The following is a 13,627-nucleotide window of genomic DNA, read 5'->3' on the forward strand; positions in this document are numbered from 1 at the left end:
TCCACCCTAACACCTGACTCTCCACCCTAACACCTGACCCTCCACAGTATCCACGTGATTCTCCACCCTAACCTAACGCGTGGTGTTCTGACGGAGGTCTGACGGAGGTGCTGGAGGTGTGCCGGAGCCTGAGCTCTGCAGCGGGGCTCTGGTTCTGACCCGGGATCAGTCACGGTTGCTGTGGTTACCTGATCATGACATTTGGGACAGATCCACATGCCTTTAGGAATGGTTTTCAGGGGGGGGGTCCAGGCAGTCCAGGTGAAAAACACGAGAACACGTGTCGCACATGAGCAACTGGCCACTGCGTCTGCACACAGTGCAGAAATCCTCATGGATGTCTCCCTGTGAGGAAGAATTGGACCAATCAGTTTCCAGCGTAGCCCCACCACGCAGAGGCCGGGGGGGCACCATGAGGTGTAGTTTAATATCTCATGGACATGGTGTGTTTAGTCTGAGCCCACACAGAGGGTTACTGGGGGTTAGAATGTGTTCTGAGTGGTTATTAGAGGGGAACACCCCAAAAGCATCCTGTGTTTCAGCTCAAAGTGAACTCAGCCGTGAGTCAAGAGTCAAAGCACGTAGAAACAGATCAACTTCATGAAACATCGGTTTACTAACTCCTGCTCAATAATAGAAACCTCATGTATCCATTAGATGATCTCTACTTCACACACTGATTTATTTTCTAACATGTTGGAGCAATTTTTAGGAAATGTTTTCTCTATTTTTGTTCAATATTTTCACCATAACCTGAAATAAACCGTAACCTTTAAGCCACGTGTCCCAATTGTAGTTTTTGTGGAATATTATTATTATTTTCAGGTGAAATGTACCTTTAAAGACCCACATATTACACTGTTATTACACCCCTAATCCACACGTATTACACTGTTATTACACCCCTAATCCACACGTATTACACTGTTATTACACCCCTATTTTACCCTTATTACACTGTTATAAGACCCTTATTACCCCCCTAACACGCTGTTGTTACACCCCTAATCCACACGTATTACACTGTTATAAGACCCTTATTACACTGTTATTACACCCCTATTTTACCCTTATTACACTGTTATTACACCCTTATTACACTGTTATAAGACCCTTATTACACTGTTATTACACCCTTATTACACTGTTATAAGACCCTTATTACACTGTTATTACACCCCTATTTTACTCTTATTACACTGTTATTACACCCCTATTTTACCCTTATTACACTGTTATTACACCCTTATTACACTGTTATAAGACCCTTATTACACTGTTATAAGACCCTTATTACACTGTTATAAGACCCTTATTACACTGTTATTACACCCCTATTTTACCCTTATTACACTGTTATTACACCCTTATTACACTGTTATAAGACCCTTATTACACTGTTATTACACCCTTATTACACTGTTATAAGACCCTTATTACACTGTTATTACACCCCTATTTTACTCTTATTACACTGTTATTACACCCCTATTACACTGTTATAAGACCCTTATTACACTGTTATAAGACCCTTATTACCCCCCTAACACGCTGTTGTTACACCGACCTCCCTCATGGACGCAGCCTGTGAAATAATGGCCTCCTCCCGAACCATTTCAGGGTAAAACTAAACAGCACTTTTCTACGTCTTCTGACTCTTGGTCACTGTGGAGGCCTGAGAGAAAACACAGGGTTTGTTTTGGGGGGTCACTAAGGTATAGATGATGGTTTTGGGGGGTCACTAAGGTATAGATGATGGTTTTGGGGGTCTACAGGATGCTGTTCACTTTGTAAGGCTGAAAGTAAAAGTCATGGTGGATGATATTCATGGAGACAACAGAGATGTGTGATGTGTGTGGAGGTGACGGAGCTGCCGGCCTGTAAGTGTTGGATTACAGGGTTTCTCCCTCGTCTCCCCCCTCTCGTTACTTACATCCCCAGGGCTGGGCAGGGGGGGGGGGGCGGACGGGGCTGGAGGGGGAGGGCCGGGGGGGGGCGCTCCGGGACACCGCTGAATTTAGGAGGGCGACCTGGGTGAAATGAGACAGACAACAACAAAGACGGAAAACACAAAGAAAACAAAAGATGGAGAGGGGGGAGAAAAACAATCACAGTCTGTATGACATACCTTAGAAAGGGAGTCTTCGTTGGCTAGTGTGAGGAGGAGGCAGGGGAGGAGGAGGCAGGGGAGGATAAGGCAGGGGAGTAGGAGGAGGAAGATGAGGCAGGGGAGGAGGAAGAAGAGGAGGAGGAGGCAGGGGAGGAGGAGGAAGAGGAGTCAAAGCACAGACAGCAGTGTTAGTGCTGGAGTTAGTCAGATTCCACAGGCCCCCGTCATGTGATCAGGGCTGCAGCCTCACAGGCCCCCGTCATGTGATCAGGGCTGCAGCCTCACAGGCCCCCGTCATGTGATCAGGGCAGCCTCACACGGGCCAATAATAACTACAATTAAATACAGACTGTTATCCTATTTTTAGAGAAAAAACTTTTATCTTTTTATCAGACTTTTGTCATTAACTTGTGTTTAAATAAAGATTTGTATTTTACATTTTTATTGCACTTTCTACTTTAAATTATTATTTATAATATTACACTGTTATTACACCCCTATTTTAGCCATATTACACTGTTATCACACCCCTATTTTAGCCATATTACAATGTTATCACACCCCTATTTTAGCCATATTACACCCCTATTTTAGCCATATTACAATGTTATCACGCCCCTATTTTAGCCATATTACACTGTTATCACACCCCTATTTTAGCCATATTACAATGTTATCACACCCCTATTTTAGCCATATTACACTGTTATCACACCCCTATTTTAGCCATATTACACTGTTATCACACCCCTATTTTAGCCATATTACACTGTTATCACACCCCTATTTTAGCCATATTACACCCCTATTTTAGCCATATTACAATGTTATCACGCCCCTATTTTAGCCATATTACACTGTTATCACGCCCCTATTTTAGCCATATTACAATGTTATCACGCCCCTATTTTAGCCATATTACACTGTTATCACGCCCCTATTTTAGCCATATTACACTGTTATCACGCCCCTATTTTAGCCATATTACAATGTTATCACGCCCCTATTTTAGCCATATTACAATGTTATCACGCCCCTATTTTAGCCATATTACACTGTTATCACGCCCCTATTTTAGCCATATTACACTGTTATCACGCCCCTATTTTAGCCATATTACACTGTTATCACGCCCCTATTTTAGCCATATTACACTGTTATCACGCCCCTATTTTAGCCATATTACAATGTTATCACACACCTATTTTAGCCATATTACACTGTTATCACACCCCTATTTTAGCCATATTACACTGTTATCACACCCCTATTTTAGCCATATTACAATGTTATCACACCCCTATTTTAGCCATATTACAATGTTATCACACCCCTATTTTAGCCATATTACAATGTTATTAATAATAATAATATTGATCCTGTTAGAGTGTCAGATGGAGGTAATATTGATCCTGTTCGAGTGTCAGATGGAGGTAATATTGATCCTGTTAAGAGTGTCAGATGGAGGTAATATTGATCCTGTTAGAGTGTCAGATGGAGGTAATATTGATCCTGTTAGAGTGTCAGGTGGAGGTAATATTGATCCTGTTAGAGTGTCAGATGGAGGTAATATTGATCCTGTTAGTGTCAGATGGAGGTAATATTGATCCTGTTAGAGTGTCAGATGGAGGTAATATTGATCCTGTTAGAGTGTCGGATGGAGGTAATATTGATCCTGTAAAACTTCATATTTAGTATTTTTATATATGTGTAGAAGTATAAATCCGGCTTTAATTAAGAGGAGCGAAAAGAAACAGGAAGTAGCAGCAGGGGGGGGGGTTATTTTACAGCAGGTATTATTATTATTAGAGTCAGAAATTAGTCTCTTCTGATTATACTGAGCAAGTTAAACTGCTTTCTGTTACTGAGCTGCATCTTTATTTTACATACTGTATATATACACACAGGTATATACTGTATATATACAGATATCTATATATATATATATATATAGATATATATATATATATATATGGTGTATATCATACGGACCTCTCTTCCTGGTCCCTTGGTGCAGAGGGCTGTTCAGGTAACTCACTGCACTCTTTTTCCTCTGAAACAAACAGAACACGTTCAATTAATGAAATGTGAATAATTCATATTATGAGAAGAATGCTTTTCATTTAAAGCAGGGTGTCAAACTCAAGGCCTGCTACTACACTTTATGTGTCCCCACAAGAGCTCTGAAAGAATATCATATGTTTATTATACGGTTACATGCCACTTTACAGAAGCACGTTGCCCTTAAACTACATGTCCCACAATGCATCTCATTTTGTCACACTGAGACTTGTAATTATTTGCCGCAGTTAATTATGAAGTTATTACCCTATCCCATAATAATCCAATGCAGAGGCAATAATGTGATATAATACATTATTTTATATCTATTATATATTTATATAGTCTTAAAGTTACAACCGGCCCTTTGAGTGCAACCATAATGCTGATGTGGCCCTGAGGGGAAATTGAGTTTGACCCCTGATCTAAAACCTTCCCCTGATGGATGCTCCTCCACTGACGGCAGCTAATGGAATATTACTGTATAACAATATCCACATCAGTTCATCCTTTCAGGTCTGCATCAGTTTAGGTGAGATGTTGGTGAGGTTATGAGCTGATGATTTAAAGTATTCCTGGTGTTTATACCTCGGGTTCGAACACGGCGCCGCTGTACACCGGGTTGGCTGTCGTTCTCCTCTTCCTCTCCTGCCGTTTGCTCTGGATTTCTGCAGAGAAACATGAGAGTTTGAATCCAGAAAGCTCCGCGGTCGCAGCATCCGGACCTGAAGACAGAATCTCACCTTCCAGGTGATCGTGTGTGACGAGGCCCAGAGACACCATGAAGGCCAGTTTCTGGAACAGAGAGAAAGCACATGACTTCACCACCGCTAAGCTAAAGGTGGCTAATGTTGGGCTATGAGGGAACTACAGCACGGTCACATGACTTCACGTCTCCACCGCTAAGCTAAAGGTGGCTAATGTTGGACTATAAAGGAACTACAGCACGGTCACATGACTTCACGTCTCCACCGCTAAGCTAAAGGTGGCTAATATTGGACTATAAAGGAACTACAGCACGGTCACATGACTTCACGTCTCCACCGCTAAGCTAAAGGAGGCTAATGTTGGGCTATGAGGGAACTACAGCACGGTCACATGACTTCACTTCACCACCGCTAAGCTAAAGGCGGCTAATGTTGGGCTATGAGGGAACTACAGCACGGTCACATGACTTCACGTCACCACCGCTAAGCTAAAGGTGGCTAATGTTGGGCTATAAAGGAACTACAGCACGGTCACATGACCTCACGTCACCACCGCTAAGCTAAAGGTGGCTAATGTTGGGCTATAAAGGAACTACAGCACGGTCACATGACTTCACGTCACCACCGCTAAGCTAAAGGTGGCTAATGTTGGGCTATAAAGGAACTACAGCACGGTCACATGACTTCACGTCACCACCGCTAAGCAAAAGGTGGCTAATGTTGGGCTATAAAGGAATTACAGCACGGTCACATGACTTCACGTCACCACCGCTAAGCTAAAGGTGGCTAATGTTGGGCTATAAAGGAACTACAGCACGGTCACATGACTTCACGTCACCACCGCTAAGCTAAAGGAGGCTAATGTTGGGCTATAAAGGAACTACAGCACGGTCACATGACTTCCCGTCACACCGATCAGCTGGAGGGCCTAACTGCCCCCCCCCTCTACACACCTCGGGGTTGTCCTCTCTCTTGGCGGGGGGAGACAGCGGGGGGGTGGAAGGGGGGGGGCTCACCACCAGCTTCTGCTCAGATCCACCTCCGGGTTTAACAGTCTGAGAGGAGGTGAAGAAAATCAATCAATCAATCAATCAATCAATCAATCAATCAGCAGACGCTGCTGAAACACAAACCTGAACATTTGGTTATTAATTAATGTTGCGTAATAAAGCAGCCATGTTGTGTAATACCATGTTTTGTGTAATAACATTGTGTAATAGGATGCATATTATATAATAACACGTATTGTGTAATAACATGTATATTGTGTAATAACATTGTGTAATAGCATTGTGTAATACCATGTTTTGTGTAATAAGGAAATATATATTGTGTTATAGCATATGTTGTGTCATAACATGTATTTTGTATATTGTGTAATAACATGTATATTGTGTAATAACATGTATATTGAGTGATAACATGTATATTGTGTAATAACATGTATAATAGCATTGTGTAATAACATTGTGTAACACCATGTTTTGTGTAATAACATGCATATTATGTAATAACACGTATTGTGTGATAACATGTAAATTGTGTAATAAAAGTGTAATAACATGTATATTATTTAATAACACTGTAATAACATGTTTTGTGTGTAATAACCACGCTATCGGTACCTTGGGCTCTGCATTCAGGCTGCTGATCTGGATGGGCTTGTTGGGGGCGGGCTTCAGGGCGGGGGTCAGGACGGGGGTCAGGAGGGCACTGCTGGCGAGGCGTGTTGTGGTCATCATCGGGGGGGTGGTGATCACGATGCCCGTCAGCGTGTTGCTGCTCTCTCTGCACGGCTGACCGTTCAGGATGCGCACCTGGAGGGTGGGAGGCAGCGAGAGGTTTGAAAATACTCTCAAAACTGACCCTTTCTGCCCTTTAGTACTTTTACTGTAACAGAGTATTTACTATACTCTGGTACTTCTACTTTTACTCAAGTAAAAGATCTGAGTACTTCTACTTTTACTCAAGTAAAAGATCTGAGTACTTCTACTTTTACTCAAGTAAAAGATCTGAGTACTTCTACTTTTACTAAAGTACAAGATCTGAGTACTTCTACTTTTACTAAAGTACAAGACCTGAGTACTTCTACTTTTACTAAAGTACAAGACCTGAGTACTTCTACTTTTACTAAAGTACAAGATCTGAGTACTTCTACTTTTACTAAAGTACAAGATCTGAGTACTTCTACTTTTACTAAAGTACAAGACCTGAGTACTTCTACTTTTACTAAAGTACAAGACCTGAGTACTTCTACTTTCACTCAAGTACAAGATCTGAGTACTTCTACTTTTACTCAAGTACAAGACCTGAGTACTTCTACTTTTACTAAAGTACAAGACCTGAGTACTTCTACTTTCACTCAAGTACAAGATCTGAGTACTTCTACTTTTACTCAAGTACAAGATCTGAGTACTTCTACTTTTACTCAAGTACAAGATCTGAGTACTTCTACTTTTACTAAAGTACAAGACCTGAGTACTTCTACTTTTACTAAAGTACAAGATCTGAGTACTTCTACTTTTACTCAAGTACAAGATCTGAGTACTTCTACTTTTACTACAAGTACAAGATCTGAGTACTTCTACTTTTACTCAAGTACAAGATCTGAGTACTTCTACTTTTACTACAAGTACAAGATCTGAGTACTTCTACTTTACTAAAGTACAAGATCTGAGTACTTCTACTTTTACTCAAGTACAAGATCTGAGTACTTCTACTTTTACTCAAGTACAAGATCTGAGTACTTCTACTTTTACTCAAGTACAAGATCTGAGTACTTCTACCTATCTTGATGCTCAGTATATACTGCTCTTCATCGTTGTTATGTATAATATATAGTGTAGCTGTAGAATGAAGACGAGGGAACGAAGCTGATTGTAATGATGGATGAAGATGAGATGTTGACAGCGAGCAGAGCGCACCTGGTGGATGGGAGCCGCTGAGGGCAGAGAGGAGGAGGACAGCTTGGTGGCCAGCATGAGGGGCCGCTGCAGCAGCTGGGGGGGCCGCCATCATGGGGGGAGGGGGCGCCGGGGCGATGTGCACGTTGGTGTTGGAGGGCGGGAGCGGTTTGGGCCGGACCTGGAGACAGCAGACAGCCAATCAGAAGAGAGGAGAACACAGGTGAGAAGAACACTGCTGGGTGACGTCACTGAGGATCTGAGGGGGACTGATGCTAATGCTAAGGCTAATGCTAATGCTAAAAATAAAGGCTAATGTTTATACCAACGCCAATTATAGATACCTTTACTTGTACTAATAGAAAACTAATATTAATGATGCTGATGCTCATGCTAAAAACAAAGGCTAATGCTAATACAGACGCCAATTTTACATATTTTTACTTAAACTAATACAACACTAATATGAATGATGCTGATATTAATGCAAACACATATGCTAACGCCAATTTGACGTACTTGTACCTACACTATTGCTAAGACATATACCAATATATACGTTAGGGTTAGGCATTTAGTACTTTTCTAAAGTTAAACTTGTTCTCCTAAATGTTTTACTTTAATCCGAGAGCACTTCTGAGTCTTTATCAGACGTACAATCTGATGCTCCTCTTGAATGTGTGAGTCTTTATCAGACGTACAATCTGATGCTCCTCTTGAATGTGTGAGTCTTTATCAGACGTACAATCTGATGCTCCTCTTGAATGTGTGAGTCTTTATCAGACGTACAATCTGATGCTCCTCTTGAATGTGTGAGTCTTTATCAGACGTACAATCTGATGCTCCTCTTGAATGTGTGAGTCTTTATCAGACGTACAATCTGATGCTCCTCTTGAATGTGTGAGTCTTTATCAGACGTACAATCTGATGCTCCTCTTGAATGAGTGAGTCTTTATCAGACGTACAATCTGATGCTCCTCTTGAATGTGTGAGTCTTTCTCAGTTAGCTTTAATCCCAGAGAATATTAAGATTATTTTTGTGAATGACTCATTATTTCCCTGTCAGTGTGAGCACCCTTGATAACTGTTCCTCCCTCGTTGTGTTATTTTTGCAGTGTTGAAGTTCTCCTAGCAGTGTTCTCCTAGCAGTGTTCTCCTAGCAGTGTTCTCCTAGCAGTGTTCTCCTAGCAGTGTTTAAGTTCTCCTAGCAGTGTTGAAGTTCTCCTAGCAGTGTTCTCATAGCAGTGTTGAAGTTCTCCTAGCAGTGTTAAAGTTCTCCTAGCAGTGTTCTCATAGCAGTGTTGAAGTTCTCCTAGCAGTGTTCTCCTAGCAGTGTTCTCCTAGCAGTGTTAAAGTTCTCCTAGCAGTGTTCTCCTAGCAGTGTTCTCCTAGCAGTGTTAAAGTTCTCCTAGCAGTGTTCTCCTAGCAGTGTTCTCCTAGCAGTGTTGAAGTTCTCCTAGCAGTGTTCTCCTAGCAGTGTTCTCCTAGCAGTGTTGAAGTTCTCCTAGCAGTGTTCTCATAGCAGTGTTGAAGTTCTCCTAGCAGTGTTCTCCTAGCAGTGTTCTCCTAGCAGTGTTGAAGTTCTCCTAGCAGTGTTCTCCTAGCAGTGTTCTCCTAGCAGTGTTGAAGTTCTCCTAGCAGTGTTCTCCTAGCAGTGTTCTCCTAGCAGTGTTGAAGTTCTCCTAGCAGTGTTAAAGTTCTCCTAGCAGTGTTCTCCTAGCAGTGTTAAAGTTCTCCTAGCAGTGTTCTCCTAGCAGTGTTCTCCTAGCAGTGTTAAAGTTCTCCTAGCAGTGTTCTCCTAGCAGTGTTCTCCTAGCAGTGTTAAAGTTCTCCTAGCAGTGTTCTCCTAGCAGTGTTCTCCTAGCAGTGTTGTATCACAGTATCTCTGCAGGTCACCCAGCACTAAAGTTCACACGTTTCCACTGAAAGGGTTAAAACACACGGACAGCCAGGAACACCAAGAAGCGCCACCCACACACACACACACACACACACACACACACACACACACACACACACACACACACACACACACACACACACACACACACACACACACACACACACACACACACACCACACACACACACACACACACACACACACACACACACACACACACACACACACACACACACACACACACACACACACACACACACACACAACCTTAAAACAACCTGAGGTCGGAGTAAATGATAAGAAGCACAAGGAGAGGATGAGTAGAGGCAGCGCAGAGCAAACACTGTTTTAGTGCCGCAGAGTAAGGCATGGTGTTTGCTGTGCCTCGGGTTAGGGGGAGGCGGGGCTTACAGGGACGCACCTGTGGCTGATAGGTGGGTCGAGGCGTCAGTCTAGGAGGAGGGACAAACTGAGGAACTTTGATTGGCTGGGCCGAGGTGGTGGTGGCCTGCATCTGAGACAAAACCATCGAGAGGTGGATCTGTGCTCGATTAACACCATGGAGAGGTGGATCTGTGCTCGATTAAAACCCTGTTTTTATAGTTGTATGTCTAATATATATTCATGTTGTGTTGGAGGAGCTTCAGATGTTCCTCACCATATCTACCCTGTAGCTGCTGAGTATCTGATGATAAAGCCTCTGAACTCTGGGCTGATAAACAGCCGTATTGTATTTCCGAGCGACAGTAGACGTGATATTTCTCCTGCGATGTTAACATCTCTTTATATCCTCGATGAGGAAGTGGTTAAATCTCAACGGGGTTTGAAACCGACAAGACGCATCCCTGACAGCAGATCATAAACCTGACAGCTGTGAACACTAAGGTGAGGTGAGGGGGCGGGGCTTACCACCATGGCGTTCTTGGTCACCAGCCTCACAGGCTCTGCACTCTGATTAGTCAGCTTGCTGGCCACCTGCAGGTTGATGGGCACGCTCTGCAGGTCAGGTTTGGTGATGGCTGCAGTTACCACGGCGACAGTGGGGGGCAGCGCCTTCAGAACCAGAGGTAGAGTCTTAGTGGTGAGGAGCGGCGTCACCATCAGCGTCTAAACACAGACAACACCCGTCAGTACAATATCAACATTTTGGACTTTTCTGAAAATCTCAACCGGTTGACTTTTTTTCAAAAGAAATCAACATTCTGACTTTTTTCCCAAAAATCTCAACATTTTAAAGGTGGGGTAGGTAATTTTGAGAAACCGGCTCGAGTGCGCTATAATTTGAAAATACACAGCCGGAACAAATCTGCCACTTCCTTATAGAGCCCCTCCTCCAACACACACGAACGCGCACATGACCAATGAGGGCACGAGATAAGTTTGTGCACAGATGGAAGGCTGACAGGCAGGTAGGCCATCCAGTTATTTTAGCCGGGCCGGCTCAGATGATTGGTCGTGCTTTTTACAGTACTACGGCTTCCACAGATGATATTTATTTATGGATTTTTTTGTCAAAGCACTTCAGATATTCATTGCTATCGGGATGTTAAGAGCATTCCATGGAATATAACAAGTGTATCTCGAGCCGGTTTCTCAAACTTACCTACCCCACCTTTAACTTTTTCTGAAAATCTCAAAAATCTCAACATTTTAACTTTTTCCCGAAAATCTCAACATTCTGATTTTTTGCTAAAAATCTCAACATTCTGATTTTTTTCTAAAAATCTCAACATTCAGATTTTTTCCTAAAAATCTCAACATTCTGATTTTTTTCTAAAAATCTCAACATTCTGATTTTTTTCTAAAAATCTCAACATTCTGATTTTTTTCTGTAAATCTCAACATTCTGATTTTTCCCTAAAAATCTCAACATTCTGATTTTTTTCTAAAAATCTCAACATTCTGATTTTTTTCTGTAAATCTCAACATTCTGATTTTTCCCTAAAAATCTCAACATTCTGATTTTTTTCTAAAAATCTCAACATTCTGATTTTTTTCTGAAAATCTCAACATTCTGATTTTTTTCTGAAATTTCTACCGGAGCCTCCGCCATGGAGCATCGGCACTTTCAGCAGGTTATTCTCATGCTGCTGTTAATCTGGAGATCAACAGACTCTACAGGACGCGCATATGATTATATAATCAGACAGTGTGCGATAAAAAAAACCATGATAACCCATATAATGAGCCGTTCTGCAGTCAGGAGGGCGTTTCACCGACGACAGGTGGCTCTGACTTTTATGTAGTTGACGGAGCGTTTTTACTTTACACGACACTGTTCAACACTTCATTCTGCTTCACTCTTTAACTAAACAACCGCGGATGTCTTGAAAGACTCTTTCGCTAAAGACTTTGAAGACATCCGCGTTCTTGTGACTCGTAAATACTACGCTTCCTATGGTTTTGGTGCGGACTGCGTTCACACCAGCGATGAACCGCTCCAGAGTTCACTAGCAAGCGGTCCGAGACCACCTCTTTTAGGCGGACCAGAGTCTGCTGGTTTAGTTCACTTCAGAGGTCTCGGTCTGCGTTCACACCGACCCAAACAAACCGCACCAAGGGGGTAACACACCAGGGTTAGATACACCCGGACTATACAAGGTGTGAATGCGACCTTAGATTTATTTCTGAAAATCTCAAAAATGTTTCTGAAAATCTCAACATTTTGAAAAATATCACTCGTCTCCGGCTTCAGTTTATTTTTTTACAATTGTCTTTTTTACAGGATGATTGGGGGTAACATTATATTACATTTAAGAATTCATGACAAGGAATTAATTGGCAACAACATTTGACTTAAAGGTCTCCTATTATACTATTGTTAGGCATATATTATGGGTCTCAGATATATAAAAATACATAAAAAACATGTCTCTGAAGTGTTTTGCTCAAAATACCAAACAGATCATCCATTTTAGAAATCCCTCATATCCCTCTGTTCCAGCTGTTAGAGAAACGCTGATTCTGGGTCAGTTAACCTGTTAAGCCCTGAGCCTGTTTCTCAGGTCTCAGGCTCTAAATGACATTCCCAGAACAAATGACCATATCTTCCCTTCTAAAAGGGTTAAATTAATAATCTTTTTTCTCAAAGTAATGATAAACCTGTGAGTTGGATGTAGAACAGTCAGAATCAATATAGATGTTTTTTATTTTAAAGAAAATTCAGATTTTACATAGTAAAAAACTGTAAATTATAGTGTCCGTCCAAAAATTATTTTTTACTTATAGTGAAAACTACCCTTGGATGATGGGTTAGTAGACTAAAAGCTTTAGGAATCCAAAGTACAACATATAATAAGTACCCTGTATCAAGATTGATGCAAAACAAGTGACATTTGACCTTTTTAGAGAGGTTTAGCAAAAAGAAACCACTTCTGAGGTCATTTGGGTGGATTTTCCATATCTCTGGCCCCCCTTGCTCGATTTTGATGGTTGACACCTCTTTCTGACCGTTAGAGCCAATAGAATCGAAGGGGGAGTCCCCCACACACACACACACACGTTGTGAAGAGAAAAGGTGGGGGCTTCGCGCATGCAGTTTTGCATCAGAGTGAACCTATCTCTAGCTTTGACATCTGGAAACGGAAAAGCAGTTTTAATGCTTATGGATTATCAGCTAATGTAAACACAGACCATATTACTTCCAGAACACATCTCATTGTTTCTGACGGCAACGTTTCTGATTGGCCCGACATTGGAAAAGACATCACTTAGTGAGTCTCCTGACACACCGGGAACACATGGTGATGTAGAGAAGACATCACTTAGTGAGTCTCCTGACACACCGGGGACACATGGTGATGTAGAGAAGACATCACTTAGTGAGTCTCCTGACACACCGGGGACACATGGTGATGTAGAGAAGACATCACTTAGTGAGTCTCCTGACACACCGGGGACACATAGTGATGTAGAGAAGACATCACTTTGTGAGTCTCCTGACA

At 42.0% G+C, this 13,627-nt stretch overlaps 1 protein-coding gene across 1 annotated transcript in view; it reads right to left on the reverse strand.

Annotated features, from left to right (window-relative positions):
- Positions 1–13,627, reverse strand: part of phf21ab (PHD finger protein 21Ab) — a 50,326-nt gene that overhangs the window by 8,952 nt on the left and 27,747 nt on the right. The window contains 12 exon segments of the mRNA XM_034148313.1: positions 189–245; positions 247–542; positions 2,010–2,030; positions 4,103–4,163; positions 4,760–4,839; positions 4,915–4,966; positions 5,895–5,933; positions 6,504–6,695; positions 7,803–7,883; positions 7,885–7,962; positions 10,105–10,197; positions 10,593–10,790. Coding sequence (XP_034004204.1) covers positions 189–245; positions 247–542; positions 2,010–2,030; positions 4,103–4,163; positions 4,760–4,839; positions 4,915–4,966; positions 5,895–5,933; positions 6,504–6,695; positions 7,803–7,883; positions 7,885–7,962; positions 10,105–10,197; positions 10,593–10,790 — 1,248 coding nt within the window.

This window comes from Trematomus bernacchii, unplaced genomic scaffold (assembly GCF_902827165.1).
Source record: "Trematomus bernacchii unplaced genomic scaffold, fTreBer1.1, whole genome shotgun sequence".
NCBI classification, from domain to species: domain Eukaryota; kingdom Metazoa; phylum Chordata; class Actinopteri; order Perciformes; family Nototheniidae; genus Trematomus; species Trematomus bernacchii.